Source organism: Gymnoscopelus microlampas (genome assembly GCF_963454915.1).
Source record: "Gymnoscopelus microlampas genome assembly, chromosome: 4".
Lineage (NCBI taxonomy): Eukaryota > Metazoa > Chordata > Actinopteri > Myctophiformes > Myctophidae > Gymnoscopelus > Gymnoscopelus microlampas.
Genome location: NC_139941.1, coordinates 44,593,814 through 44,609,512, shown reverse-complemented (window position 1 = coordinate 44,609,512; position 15,699 = coordinate 44,593,814). Strand labels below are relative to the sequence as shown.

The 15,699-nt window shown below is 39.9% G+C and overlaps 2 protein-coding genes across 2 annotated transcripts in view; one reads left to right on the top strand and one right to left on the bottom strand.

The window, feature by feature from the left end:
* Window positions 1-674: 674 nt before the first annotated feature.
* On the bottom strand, window positions 675-6,598 carry ppp6c (protein phosphatase 6, catalytic subunit). Its single transcript, XM_084054860.1, has 7 exons — window positions 6,477-6,598; window positions 5,313-5,408; window positions 4,371-4,436; window positions 4,111-4,252; window positions 3,916-3,995; window positions 3,378-3,587; window positions 675-1,546 (listed from the first exon to the last, which is right to left on the bottom strand). Exons 1-7 carry the CDS (start codon window positions 6,549-6,551, stop codon window positions 1,298-1,300), a joined length of 918 nt encoding a protein of 305 aa, XP_083910986.1. The 5' UTR covers window positions 6,552-6,598; the 3' UTR covers window positions 675-1,297.
* A 4,683-nt stretch (window positions 6,599-11,281) lies between these two features.
* LOC311043558 (multiple epidermal growth factor-like domains protein 9) overlaps window positions 11,282-15,699 on the top strand; it is a 28,521-nt gene continuing 24,103 nt past the window's right edge. Inside the window, exons 1-2 of the mRNA XM_084054855.1 lie at window positions 11,282-11,949; window positions 14,872-15,076. Coding sequence (XP_083910981.1) covers window positions 11,385-11,949; window positions 14,872-15,076 — 770 coding nt within the window. The 5' untranslated portion in view covers window positions 11,282-11,384. The remainder of the gene's footprint in view (window positions 11,950-14,871; window positions 15,077-15,699) is intronic.

Sequence of the window (15,699 nt, the reverse complement as noted above, 5' to 3'; positions counted from 1 at the left end):
ATTCTAATTAGGATATTTTATGTTCATAATAAAGCATAATCGGTTTTTATGATTGCATTCAAGTCATATAGTTCTTGATTATTATCTTTTCTATTAATTTGTATGTGTGCTCCCATCCACCATGTACAACTTGTTATATTATCCACTTGTCAGTCTCTCTCTCTCTCTCTCTCTCTCTCTCTCTCTCACATACACACACACACACACACACACACACACACACACACACACACACACTTAGAATACCATACTGCAATGGTTCTCAAATGTTTAATTTCAAGGACCCCCATAACTGTTGAGTGTACAAATGGAACCAAATGGACCCGGGTCCATTTGGTTTCATTTGTACACTCTGAGTTAAAGACCTGTAAGCATCCATTTGGAACCCCCCTCAAGGAACCCTGAGGGTCTCTGGATCCCACTTTGAGAACTACTGCCATGTTGTATATAAAAGCTGAATCTACAGCTGTGGTGTAAAAAAAAAAAGAAAAAAAGTGTAGACACACAAATGTCAGAATCGAAAAAGAATAATCTAAGACAGTCTTGATCCAAGACCTTACTAAAAAAATAGAACTTATTCCAAAGTATAACATTGCATAATAGATTAGCTAGTATAATAATCAACAGTATGAACAAATAGCTGATGATGAGTGGATATAAGGAGTTGATCTGCATCATTTTCAATGGTTACAGCTTTATTTATAAGATACTATTACAGAACTAAGTGTTTGATTCAAATGAAACAATAGGACTATTATGATAAAAGCAATTTTTGCTTTTGTGCAGTGCTTCATCGTTAATTATCTTACATACATTTCCATAGCAAAAATAAGATAAAACATTGTAAATAACAGTAATACACCTGGTACTTCACCACAGAGAAATTCAACCTAAATCTGATTTGCTCTTCAGAGTGAATTATTTTTATTGTAAACTACAGAGGAGATCTAAAAAAATATGCAATTTTTACAAGGGTCAGATGATGACTGGGTATTTTTAGGCCTTATTCAATGTAACATTTACACAGCATTAGCAATAATGCTGTGTGCTTGGACAGCCAAGAGCCATGATCTCCTCATATATGTTTTTAAGTTTAGAATAATGGCATTAAATATATGGTGTAGAAAATAGCCGTTGACAGTTGGCACCGAGAGCAGAAATTAGGTGGAAATACTAACTATCATACAAAATCAATAACGACTCATAACTGCTGATGCCACTGTCACAGACACTTTCAGTCCTTTGTCTGTGACACAGAACAAATGTGACAGCTAGGTTGGTGTATGTCAAACTCTGATTACAAGAAATATGGGGTTGTTGTTCGGGGAGGAATAACCCTCTCAGAGTCAGGCACTGCTCTGAAGAGCTTAGGCTCTCTTGTGTTAGCATCTTTGAAGACCATAATGGAGGCGATATTGCCACAGCGGTAGCAATAATTAGGAGCGGACCACACCGTAACCAGCTTTTCATCAAACATGAATTTGTAGCCTTCGTGGACAAGTTGATGTGCCCGGCAGATCAGCTTCAGATTGTTGATGTGCACAAACTACACAGTTTTGAAGAAAGAAAAAAAAGGGAGGGGAGACACAGAAGGAGACCGATTAGTGGATACAAACTAACAATTGCAACAACATACATTGTTTTTATTTATATATATATATATATATATATATATATATATATATATATATATATATATATATCTCTCTCTCTCTCTCTTCGGTATTACAAATAAACATATAAGTGGCAAAAGGGTCTGAGGCTGCGCCCCTGGAATCCAAACACGCCCCCACGGCCGTTCCAGAGTGATAGCGATGCTGTTTGTATGCTATGTGAACATAGGCTTCACACTAGCGCGGTTATATATATCAAGGCAATGACGCCACGTAATTATTATATTTATACTTAGTATATATATTATATAAACTGTAGGTCGGATGCCACTCTTATAACAAGAGTGGCAGAGAGACAATATATAGTACCTAATATTTCTGCTGTCATTGTCACAAATGTGACCAACCTGTTACAGTGCTGTGAAGCCTGATGGTAAAGTCTGTGTAATGATGAAGCGTTATAGTGACTCACCTCTATGCATTCACATGCCATTTGATGTAGGCTACGTCAATACTCAACCAAGTAACTAACTTCTAATTTTTTTAATCCTGTATTATGGTCAGATTTTTCCATAACATATCTTATTGTAACATAATATGGGCTAGCATTCATTCATCTCATCTTCAAAAATGCTCATATCCAAAAAGCAGTAGATAAATGGGTCTACTATGTACAGGTAGGCAGGTGGTTATACTGTATACATGTAGGCTATGTATGCATGTACACTATGTACTGTATGTTGCATATTTTGATTTGTAGAAGTGATTCTACAAATAGGGGAAGTTCTATATAAGCCTATCTATGTTCTTCTTTTTAACTCAATAGCTGCAATAGCAGAAAGATGACCAAAGACGATGATGTGGCACCAAAGCATGTTAATTCATTAGAAAGAAATTCATATAGTGACTAACCTCTATATAGGCTAATCCATCCATACATTATATTATTACGTTGGGTAGCATATGGACCTACTTATCATTATCCTACAATTTAGCGAGACTAAAAAGCAGTGCAACTTCAGACTAAACTTTTGGTGATGCCTCATCCATTTATTTGAAAATCGACCAGAAGAGAATGGGGGGAAATAATAACTATGTGAAAGGCAGAAGCAAACAGAAGGGTGTTTTAAAAGGCAATCTAAAAGAACTAAGAGTGGCCTAAGAGTGGCAGCCAACCTGCAGTTCATATAATATATGTATAAATAAATATAATAATTAAGTTGCGTCATTGTCTTGATATATAACTGTGCTAGCTAGTGTATAGCTTATATATAGCATCACTGTCACTCTGTAACGGCCGAGGGGGCGTGTGGACAGGGGCGCAGCCTCAGACCCTTTTGCAGTGTTATTTGAAAGCATGTGTCAACTTAGTATATACGGTTTAAGTGGTCAAGAATGACAGGAAAGGGAGAGGGCATGATATGCACCGCAGGATATTTGGACTGGAGCCCGACAGATATATAGGTTTGGTGCCATTATTTAACTTTTTTGGCGACATCAGTGCCTGCAATTATACATTCGATCCGATGTGTCCTGAATTTTAACCACTTTATACCTGGTATACCTAATTTGGGCATGTCATTATACGGGAAATTTTTCAAAAGACTAATTTGAACCCATGATTTTTTTGTCTTCATACTGTATGTTGCACAGTATGTACAGGCTGAGCCAGTGATGCACCTACTGCTACCCTCTGGACAACGGAGTCAGACAATTACATAACAGTTAAAGCAATGTATAACGTCTAGTGATATGATATCTCACCTCATTTGTGACCTTTGCACCGAATAGCCACCCAGCCCCCCTGGGACTGATTGCCCAGGTGTCTACATCTTCAGGGTCTGACCAGACCAGGTCACAGAATGCTCCTTTGTGGGGGATTTCCTGGTTCCGCTCGATAGTTCGGATCTGATCTAGGGTTTTTATGTCTGGCGAGAGGCCTCCATGAACACACAGAATCTGTTCATCCATCAACTGAAAATTGAACACACATAATTCAATGTTAAGGTAAGGTGTGTAAAAACTCACTATAACTTTAGGGCTACAAAATTGTGGCTACTATTCTCATCCTGATCACATTTTAGAAATTGTCATGAGTATTAAATCACAATGTTTTATCTTTTTGTACAGCCTTTTCTCCAACTAACATATCCTGAAATGAATAGTTTAATATTGCCAATATGCTGACAATTGTAGAAAATGTAATGTGGAAGACTAGATTCATGGTAAATTGTGAGGCTTCATAAAATTGCAGTATCCAAAGTGTTAAAGTAGAAATGAATTGTCAATCTCTAATACTCACTGCTGCAACTGTTAGCATGTCAAACACTTTGGTACAATAACGCCAGGCATTTGCATTCCCATATTTGGTTTGGCATTCATCTGAAAGATGAAAAATAGAGCCGTTTACTTAAAACAGGCAGGGAGTGAGAATGGGTTTCATTCAATATCACTATAAAAATAACTTGTGACAGCAAATATCTTTTAAATGTCTCACCGTAAAAGCCATACACTTGGGTGATCTGTCTACTTTCATGGTTTCCGCGGAGGAGTGTAATGCGGTCAGGCCATTTGGCCTTCAACACCAGCAGGTATGTGAATGTCTCCAAGCTATAATAACCTCTGTCAACAAAGTCACCCTTAAAAAGAGAAAGTAAAACAGACTTTATTGTATTTATTTATTGTGCATGCAAATTGACAAATTCAAGATCTAGCAGAGGAATGACTTTAAGGTGGGAATTAATGTGTAATACCAACCATAAATATGTAATTTGTGTCTGGGACCTGTCCACCAGTCCTGAAGAGTTCACAAAGATCATAAAACTGAAAGAAAATAAGGAAAGAGATTTAAATTGAGTTTTTTTCCACAGCGATGGGATCTATGGACCATACACCTACACCGATATTTGGCTAGAAAAAACAAACAATTACAGGTGATAATACTGGTTGATTTTTACATTTGTGTGGCTATAATAAAATTGATTTTGACATCTAATTTTCAGGTTTTTCAATATTATAAAATACAATATTCTGTGAAAAAACAAAACAAAACACAAAAATCTTTCCAAATGGCACAAATGTGGGACACTGACAACCCATTTTATTTTAAATTATCATTAACAATTAACATTCCAGCAGTATTTAGTCGCTAAAGGACAAGTTACATGGGGCAATATTACTTATTGCAATACCATTTCCCACCCACAATAATTGTACAGACAAGGGGTCTTCAACCTTTTTCAGGCCAAGGACCCCTTAGCTGAGAGAGAGATGAAGTAGGGACCCTCCACTACATGTTGTATAAGATTGTGTTGCAGATTCAACTTTTTCATAGATTGCTTCATAGACTTGTTTGACCTGCTTCATAGACTTGTTTGACAGCACTGTCATCAGTGTTGGATTCGTGTTAATGTATATTTTCAGACATTCAACAACTTGAATCGTCAATACTTAGCAAATTTGACCTTTCACTCTGTACTTTGTCTGCTCTTTTTTTACCCTCTACACTACACTATTTGCCGAAAATAGACAATCTACTATCTGCTATTTTCGGCGAATGTTCCATCCAGAATAGGGATGCTAGGGTTCAAGTGGTTAATCAGGCCATCACACAATGATTTGGAGAACCCCATGTAGCAACTCTGAGGACACCCTAGGGGTCCCGGACCCCCTGTTGAAGACCCCTGGTAGTGTTTTTACCTGTCCGTGTATGTCACCACACACTGTCACAGGAGTAGACACAGGCTGCACGTTTGATTCCTCCAGGAGGAGGTCACACACATAGTCACATAACCTCTGTAAAACAAAAACAAACACAGTCACATAAACATCTGTAGCGTTTAAAAACAAACACACACCTAGTCTTATGTAACCTAGTAACCTCTTTAGAGATTGAAAACTAAACACCAGGTTCCGGGTTTTAGGCAAAACATTAACTAACAACCAACGTCTGTGGCAGCTAATTCAGTATGACAATCTGCAAACTGTAGATCTGACACCGAGGGGACACATATTACACGGCGTGAAACAAGATAAAACGTGTAAAACATTAATACCAAATGACGGGCGAGCATCAGTCAGAACTGCTATTATATATATATATATATATATATATATGTGTGTATATATATTGAAAATCTTTATTAGGAATAACCCCTTGAGATGTAGCATCACGTTTTCGAGGGGGTCCTAAAGACAGCAGTACAATATACTGTAAACATACAATACAAAACAATTGGCAAAAAAATGAAAAACATCAACCAGACCAAAACACAACACAACACAACACAACACATAAGACAACACAAAATCAGGGTATTATACTCCAAGCACGCACAAAAAGATGGAGTTAAATATCATTGTCATGTTCAATGTCAGCGTTAGCATACAGTTGATTTAAAGGCATATTTAGTGAGTCATTATGACGGGATATGTTATTATTAGTTATTAATGTGTTAATTGTTTATAAAAGTGTATATGAAAGTGTAATGGTCATGGACATGTACAAGAAATCGTATGTATGCTGTCAACGTTGGCTAGCTGAAACATTCAGCCATATCATTAGTCATTATTGTCAGCTCAGACAGCATAGTAGTCAAATAAGAACCTGTAGAAACTGTGGTATTAACGTTATTATGATTATATTATGGCATTTTAACAGATCACGGGTTACTATTAAAAGTCATAACCATTTTACTTCCTGACCCAAGTGACGTTACAAGCTAACGAACGTTAGCTAGCTAGCTAGCTACCTAAGCTAACGTTAGCTATGTATGCTACACTAGAACGGAACAAAAATGTGGCTAACTCGTTTTTTGTGTGATTATGACTTCACCAAAGACACTACAACAAACGCATAGTTACCTTAAGGTCGTTTTCTGGTAGATATTTACACTGCTTTGCGATTTCAGCATATTTATCGAGATCTAGAGGCGCCATTGTAGCCACCAGAACGTTATGCGCATGTAACTTCCTCCTTACTACTCTTCACCAGTCCCACAGCAGTGTTGCCAGGTTCTGCGAGAGAAACAAGCAGCCAGTCAGGTCTATGAAAGCAAGCCCAAAAGAAGCCACATGATGAGCGCTTTAAATCATAGCAGATCTAATCATGTAGATCTGCTATTTTCAAAAACTGTGGAATATTTGGAGTATTTTTTATTTTTTTTTGTATTTTTTTTTTTTTAAACATTCTAACAATACAGATGCTCCCTGGCACAAAACATTTTCACATGACTATGTTGGAAGGGCATACCTACCACATTTATTTAGTCCCTTGTTAGATCCAAATCTGGGTTGCACGTGATTTGTGGAGCTCCCTCTGGTGATTGTGGACGTCATTGACGTTTTTGAAGTAGTTTGACAGGTACATGGGTGTCTGTCTTTGTGGTGTAGTGCAGGGGTAGGCAACCTTAGAGGCACGGGTGCCAACATTGGCACAGGGGAGGGTGATCACTGGCACACTCATAAGTGTGAGAGAGAGGTTTTTTCTTCTAAAATGAAATATTGAAAAAAGTTAAGTCAGTTGAATTAAGTCCCCTTACATAATGTATATACAAATTACATCCTGCACATAATTCTACATTCATTCAACCTCTGGGGAGGTTGTCTGGGAGATAGTTGGGGTTATTGCTCTGAGGCTAATGATCATTAGATCCTAATGTGAAAGAAGATATTTCTAAAGAATGCATAACCTATGGACAATCAAAATAATATTTTAATTTGATGTGGTGTCACAATTCAACTTAATGTTGGAAAATGAAAACATGGCACTTAATGTCAAAAAGGTTGCAGACTCCTGGTGTAGTGTATCTTGTAGACCAGGCCCGTTGCAAGTTGCTGTAGGCCTACTCTGTCCTCTACCCTGAGCCATCCCACCCTAGCAAAGTGAGCAGGGGTTAAATGAGTTGTAGACATAAGACCAAGCAGTAGCCTGACCAGTTTGTTTTGGGATGTCTGGAGCCTTTTTAAGGCCTTTGTGGTGGTGCTATGGTGCCATGAGGTGCATGCGTAGTCCAAGTGACATTGGATGAGTGCTCCTGCTAGAGTCCTCAATGTATTCTTACAGACCAGTGACCAGATCCTGTACAAAACTCTTGTTTTTTTTGTTGCCATTTTTTCACTAGAAAGATTTGCCTCTAAAATGCAACCCAGGTAGGTAATTTCCTCTTTTCTTGTCATCACATCACAATGTCCCCCACTTTTACACTTTCACCTCCACCCCCTGTTCTCTCCCCCCAGATAGTATTTCATCCATGATTTCATCCAGTTCACTGATGATCATGTGCTATCAAAACTGATTGCTTAATAGCTAACATTTAACTTCACAAAAACTATGCCTAGACCTAACCTTAACCCTAAGCCTAACATCACAAACACTATGCCTAACCCTAACCTCACAGAAATGATGCCTAAACCTATAACCTCAAACAAAACCCTGTCCACCTGGGCGAAACACCGGGAAAAAACACTCTCCCAAGAAACGAAGCCAGGCTTTCCACAGGTACCGCAGAAAATCACGCGAGGTTACTTAGGATACGTCAGTGACGTCACAACTCAAGGCATCGCAATTATGCAAGTATGCGTAGCGCATGCAATCGTTTTCAACACTAAATACCTATCATACCTATGCTAAATAGCCTACATAATACTGTAATAATGTCGCGTAATAAAGTTGTGCAACACTGACGCAAACGACGCTGTGGGAGCCTGAAACTCTTCCACTACGTCACGGTGATTCCTTGACTTCTTATCTTATCTTTGTAGAGAGGGTGAAAAAAAAAAACATTCCTAGAGAGAGGGAGGCCTTTTATTTATTAGTTACTTACTCACTCATACAGGTATACAGCAGTGAAATAATGGTGGAACGTGCTAACACAACAACATACAATATACAACAACAAGCTAATAATAATATGAATAATACCAAATGTACAACATTTTGGGAATAGAAAAATCCTTGACTTGAAACATTACTGCCATCTACCGTGTGTGTCTGCACCTGCACATAGTCATACCTTTTTGACATATTAAAGTACTATTTTCTTGATAATCAGTGTGCCATATTAGCAAGTTTAATTATGACACCACATAAAAATAATATATTTCCAAAAGATTTTGATTTACCATATACATAACAAACTTTCTTCTTTTAAAATATTTTTTTTTCACATCCTGACATTGTAATGATCATTAGACATTAGGCAACAACCTCCACCTATCTCCCAGACTCCAGTCAGAGTTCAGAGTTTGAATGAATGTAGAATTATGTGCAGGATGTAATTTGCATACCACATTTTTTGCCAATTTAACATCGAGGTTCACCACAATGTTGAGGTGCCCACTCTTCCGGTTACCTTTCGGACAATTAAAATAGGCATGATCATAATAAGAGTAGAATAATATAGTCCACACTCCTTTGTGGTATTTGTCAGTGTATATTTGCATACCAGTGAAATGAGGTATACCTGCATTTGAGCCATCCTAAGTAACAGGAGCAGGCACTGCCTCAGGGAGCAGGCCAGGTAGGGGTTGGGTGTCTTGCTCAGGGACACTTCGACACAGCTGGCCTGGCCTGGAATCGAACCTGGGACAACCAGGACCTCTGGCTCCCCAGGTGGGCTCAGGCTCCACTATGCATTGTGAAACCCAACAAACAGCGCAAATTAACATGAATGGCCCTGGCTTCGCTTCAGACACGGGTTGTAACGCAAAACGGCAGAATTACTCAAATCAGTCAATTTTAAAAATCAAACCAAAACATAAACGAACATACATATATACATACATTGAAATTAACATAATTAAGACAACCACTGTGGAGGATAACAGAACTAAAATCTAGGAAAAGGCCTTGGTGTACAAATGAGTTTTCAAGAGAGATTTAAATTAGCTAGCCTTAGATCAACAGGCAGGGCATTCCAGAGCCTGGGTGCCCGGCCGCAAAAGCCCGATCGCCCCTGGTGGCGAGGTTAGTCCAGGGAACTTCCAGGAGGGCCCTACCTGAGGATCTAAGGCTGCGCACCGGTCTGTGTGGCTCCAGCATATCAGATATATACTGTAGCTAGGAGTCAGGCCTTGCAGGGCTTTAAATGTCATCAGTAAAATTTTAACATCAACTCTAAAACTTACCAGCATCAGTGAAGGATACAGACAGAGAGGGAGATCTCTTATCTGTATATATCTCTATTGATATATATGTTTTATATACAGTGTGTGTGTGTGTGTGTGTGTGTGTGTGTGTGTGTGTGTGTGTGTGTGTGTGTGTGTGTGTGTGTGTGTGTGTGTGTGTGTGTGTGTGTGTGTGTGTGTGTGTGTGTGCGTGCGTGCCGTGCGTGCGTGCGTGCGTGCGCGCGCGCGTGTTTTGGGGTATTTTAAAGTCAATTTGACCTACAATCCTGCAATGTTGCACAGCTCTGTTAACACATTTATACTTGTAGGTTTTTGTTTTGTTTGTTTTGATATTTCATACTTGCAAACGTATGTTTCCAATGGCAACAAAGACCATATAAATTGAATGGGGGGTGGCTGGGGGCTTATGGGGGATATAAAATCTGACAGTCTACTGATTAGAGAGATACTCATAATTACAAAATACACTGTCTCAAGAAGACCTGTATGCAGTCCATTGTGCCCAAGGTATCATTTAGAATTAGATCATGGGCCTAGCCTGGGCCATGCATGCATTTGGGAGGAAATGGCTGGTCAAATTATTATTTATCAAAGGATTATTGTTCAATGCATTGTAGTAAATACTTTTGCATAAATTACATGCTTTACAGAGACGTTATTCTCACAAGCAACGTTCTGGCAATTAGACCAATTTTTATGAATGAAATATCATAGAGCTATGTCGTACCGCTCTGTTGTTTATCTATTTGCAGTGTTTTATGATTTATTCATAAGAGTAGAGATAGGAGGGCTGTCCAACCAGGGTGAAACAACGCCCCGGAGACCTCCCTCCAACGCTCCCATTGGTTTCGGCACGTGTTAGTCAAGATGCAACCATGGTAGGTTGCATGTCATAATGCAATGTTGCCAGGTCTGCTTATCATAAGCGACTTTGGACTTGTTTTTCTGTAAAGTTGCTTGTAAAATATTGGTTGTTGCGGGTTGCTGTTTTTTGGGCTTGTTTTTAAAGTGTAGTTGCTTATTTGGGCTTGCTGCCTTATGTTGTTTAAACCAGTGGTTCTACAATATTTCATGTCAAGGACCCACAATGAATAGGTAATTATTATCCAATGACCCCCCCATCTAAATAATATTCTACATTTTTCACTTTTTTTCAAGATTTTTTTGAAAATAGCAGATCTACAAGCTCACAACGCGTATGCATGAACATAGAACATGCTTAAAATTCGACAATTAAGGTCTAACATTTCTACAATTGCTACAAATTGCTACAAAACCTGTATATCCACACATTTTGGGGCATAAACAAGAAGGCGAAGGATAAAATTAAGTCTGATAATAATGTACGTGCATGTTCACATCATGTATACTTTTTGGACAAACATAGCCAATTTTACATCGAGGTGCCCAGATGTCCCTAAGTGCCCACCTATCCTGTATCCGTTTTCCTAGTCCTGGTTGCTTGTTTCTCTCACAAAATCTGGCAACACTGATGGTGAAGTCGCGACTAGTTCACAGGGCAACAATCGCCACCAGCCGTCCAGCCGCCGAAGACATCAATGGTGGAGCGCGACGTCCATTCAGGGGAAGAAAGGTCTGACAGAGACCAATATTAGGGCTTTACATGGAGAGCTGAGATCGAATATGAGGCTCACGTCCTTAATGATGTACATATCTCCGCTTTTGCTATTTATTTTCTACGTGTATATTGGGGTTTCCGACGCTGCTGCTGCACCTCGCATCGGCTCCTACGATGAGTCGCCTGTCCTCCTCCCCGGGAAGAAGCCTCGTTCTTCAACCTCCTCCGAGACCTTGGAGAAGCTGTCCAACACCATTATGCCTAGAAAACCTTCACCTGATCACGATCTCGGCCCTTTGACGGGACTCGAACCTTCGCCCACCATTGTTTCATCAGCCCCAGACACTGAGCCCACCACCACCACTACCCCAGCAGCAACCACCTTGCAGCCACCCTCCTCCTCCGAGGATGTTACAGATGTTATTTCAACCACAAAGGAACAAACAGTCTCCAGACGATCCGGTGCGAGGAAAAGGTCTGCCGATGCAGCACAAACATCACCGGTGTTTCCTCCGGAGAAAATGCTGCAGACCATGATGGTCTCCATGGTTTCCCAGCGCACAGCAAACGATGCCTGGGCTGCAGATAACACTGATGCTACGTCTATTACCTCAACCGAGAACAGTCAAGGTGAGTGTTTTTCTAAATGGGAAAACAAAATAAACGCATGCATGCATTACCATGTTCTTTTTCATGCAATCTTATTGCATGAAATGGACCCTTTAATTGTACACTCTCAGAGTTAGATTAACACTGTGTAATTACTGTGTAATGTATTATGTTCGAAATGAGCATGCATGCTCATTTCGAATATATACATAACACAGTAATTACACAGTGTTTTAATCTAACTCTGAGAGTGTACACAGGGTCCATTTGGTTACATTTGTACACTGCACAGTTGCAAATGGATAAATGAACACTGAGGATTTTTACAGTGAGTGTGTGTATATACATGTTTTATGTTAAATGCTGCATGAACATTATGTATGCTATTTTGGCACCCATTTCTATTCACTAGTAGTGTTTTAACAAAACATTTATTAGCTACAAAGCTGCTATATTTACTGGCACCAGTGGGCTGGATGGTCTGACCGTGGGTTTTTGACGCAGAGAGCGACCGAATAAACCAGATTGCAACAATGAACATACTTCTCAATTGTATACATTGCTTACAAACACAATCATACAGACAGCATCACCTGTGCCATGCCACCACATTTCATAACGTAAGCCTATTCTATATACTAGCGTGTAAAAGGACATTTATTTCATACAGAATAAAGGTCTCTTTTTTTATAATGAGCTGAGTGTTCTAGATATTACAGTGGGGTGGAAAGGGGGGCACCGAGGGGTGCAAGGTTTATCCTCTTGTTGTTGTTCTCTGTATTTATCCCCCCCCCCCCTACTGCACAGAGCTTCCACAGATCTGTGTGATCCTTTTGTCTTAGAACTAGGCACATTTATTTTTATATTTACAAATCTCTCCAGCACCTGTTTAGATAGCTGCTGTTGTCCCCACAGCATTTGTGTGACACACAGAACAAGGAGGCGTACCCCCACGATCATCCAAAATGGCCAGGCAGGCAGGCAGGCAGGCAGGCTGGCAAGCATGCAAAGCCATGAATGAGCCCATGACAGCCCCAGAGCCCCTCCTCCTCTCCACACCTCACAGATATTCGCTCCCATGTGCATGTGTTGTTCTCCAGTCACATCAGCAGCAGAGATTTCATGTACTGTATATTCATATACTGTAGGCATAGTGATTGTTTCCTACTAAAATGGCCTCACCTGCTGTCAGTCACAGGCCTGTGAAATTATACAGGAAAGCTGTAAGCTGTAAGAGATGTTGCAAATGGTCCCCCGAAGGCTTCTATGGTGGGTTCGGCTCCATTGTTCCTCCCCTGAAGGGATACTGAAGTGATAATATAACGTCAACAAAGAGCTCACCTGGGTTAACGCCTATAGCGGCTAGGCGCTAGACCAAAATAATGACACACATTCCCTGTCAGGGCAGGGGCCTTTCTCTGACGTGCAGACAGATATGATGACGTATGTATTGTGACCTTTACTTGTACAGATGCATATGAGATATGACCTACTGGCTTCCGGCATAAGGTCACATTGAAAGTACAGTAATAGTTTCCATATACACACAGTCAAATCCTGAGTGTAACTGAAGAAACTTACCTACCATTACCCACCCCTATTGTTTTCATTATTGAGGCATAAACATTGAGGCTGTGAGGAATTGAGCAAAGGGAACATTTTGCAACGGTGACTTGTTTAGAATAGTGTGACACTACACGGGTCTGGTTAATATCAACGATTCTGTCACACTGCTTTACCTCAATGTTCTTCCCCTTCCTCGATTCTCACCACCTCGTTCGATTGACACCTGTTTTGTGGCTTTCACAAATTACTGTATCATTTCCCCTGACCTGGTTTAACCTTCTATAGGCAAAGATATGAGTGAAATTCTTTGTCACTCATGATGTGGATGTGTGTGTGTGAATGAGAGAAAGCACTGGAGGGGTTTACACATTCTTGGGCTTAATTCAGGCAGACAGTCCTTCAGTGGACATGGCTTCAGTGAACACGTACTGGCCTGTTAGCGCTCTACAGGCTTGCATAACACGGCCTTTCAACTGTTACATAAAAGTCACTGCAACAGTGGCCATCAACAAAATAATCTGAAAAGGATGCCTGGGCAAGAACACATTTGCACCCTCTCTCCCCTTTTCTGGAACGGCAGCTGAGGTATCGTGTGAATACATTGCAAGTAATACGTGTGAAATAGACTGATTAAAAATTTCAGTCACACCGTCCGTCCTCTGTGCATTTTAAGCCGGACCCCGCTGTTATCTGCCTGGCATTTTCTGTCGCCTGCCTCCTTTTGCTTTAAATTGGACTGGTAAAACATAGAATGGGGGTTGAGTCAAAACACCCCCGGTTGCTGCTCACCACACCACACCTAACCTGAGCTCAAATGAATAATAGATGGTTACTCAGCAGCAGTACAGGGTCATCCAGATGTCTAACGCCACATCTGCTGGTTTCGTGGACCGTGTCAGTTTGAACCACAATCGTAGCTGTTTTTAGTGGGTATTATGTGAGAGGCTTTTTTTTCAAAACACCAGATCTTTTAAAAGCACAAATGTTTTTCATTCTCAAAAATTATGTTATCATCAATAAAGTCTTAATCTTTTAATAAATCTATAATATGGTACACTGTTCCTGCCTGTTTTAAAATGATAAAAAACAGGCCTTAATGTTTCTTACATTTTCAATTGTCTCCTTTTGAAATTAATCTATTCATGTTTAGTTGTCTGGGGTTTAGTTTCAGAGTACATTTCAGTGTTTGGTTACCTGCCAGCGGCAGCATGACTACTAGAGCAGACCTCTACCAACCCTGACTAATATTCAACATTTATTAGTTTGGGTTAATTTTACACCAAGCTTTCTCTTTCCCTTACTATCCACAACATTCACTTTCCATTTGACACATCACTCTCTTTCTGTCTCTTTCTCTCCCTTCCTCCATCTGTACAGAGGTGCTGTGTAACTGCAGTAGTGGTAGTGAAGGCATTCTGGATCCAGAAGACTGTAACCAGAGCACCGGACAGTGTTCATGTTTGTCAGGATACAGCGGGCTGCAGTGTGAGGATTGTGAGGTGGGACACTTCACCAATGGCACCACTGGCTGCCTGCCGTGTGGCTGTGACTCTTTCGGTGCCGTAAACAACCTCTGTGACAGGTGAGGCTTTTTTAATTCTCTCTGTAGCCTTTATGGTTAACAACAATATAACATCCCCCGTTGAAATGCTGTTGGCCCACTCTTGGCTTTGTTTACAAAGCATTCTTATCCATATTGGAATCTTTTTCTTGTTGAGTGTGAGACATAACCATGACAGTTTCACAGGACCAGCGCTCGCTGGTCCTGTGACTAGATAATGTGTGAAAATGTTTTAATGCAGCAAGCAGCTTATAAACCTTCTGTATGAAAAGCTTTACCGTTTCTTATGTCACATTCATAACAGCAGGACTGACATTCATACATTTAAGTGATTTTCAGAGCAAAGCTTAGCGGGTTTGTTAAGTCAAAGGAAAGTAAATGTTTTCTTTGGTTGGTGGACTTCAAAATAATAGCATTTCATCACTGTTGCTACACTTAAAATATAAAGTTTGAACCCATAGTCTTATTATATAGGCTATTGTATCGCTATTTAGATAGGTGGCATAAATATCAAGGTTTTAAAATGTTGTCCATCTCGAGCTACCCTAACGTAAAATAATAGTTAGCATGAAACATAAACCTTTCAAGATTTTAAATGATGTCCTGAGGACGCCATCAAGTTATACATACTGTCTGTCTGTCTC

Coding starts and splice junctions, on each gene's coding strand:
- ppp6c (XM_084054860.1), bottom strand. CDS start 6,551: ATGGCGCCTCTAGATCTCGATAAATATGCTGAAATCGCAAAGCAGTGT. Junction 3,588..3,915: donor ACATGCTAACAGTTGCAGCA/GTGAGTATTAGA, acceptor TTCAATTTTCAG/TTGATGGATGAACAGATTCT. Junction 1,547..3,377: donor GTGCAAAGGTCACAAATGAG/GTGAGATATCAT, acceptor AAAACTGTGTAG/TTTGTGCACATCAACAATCT.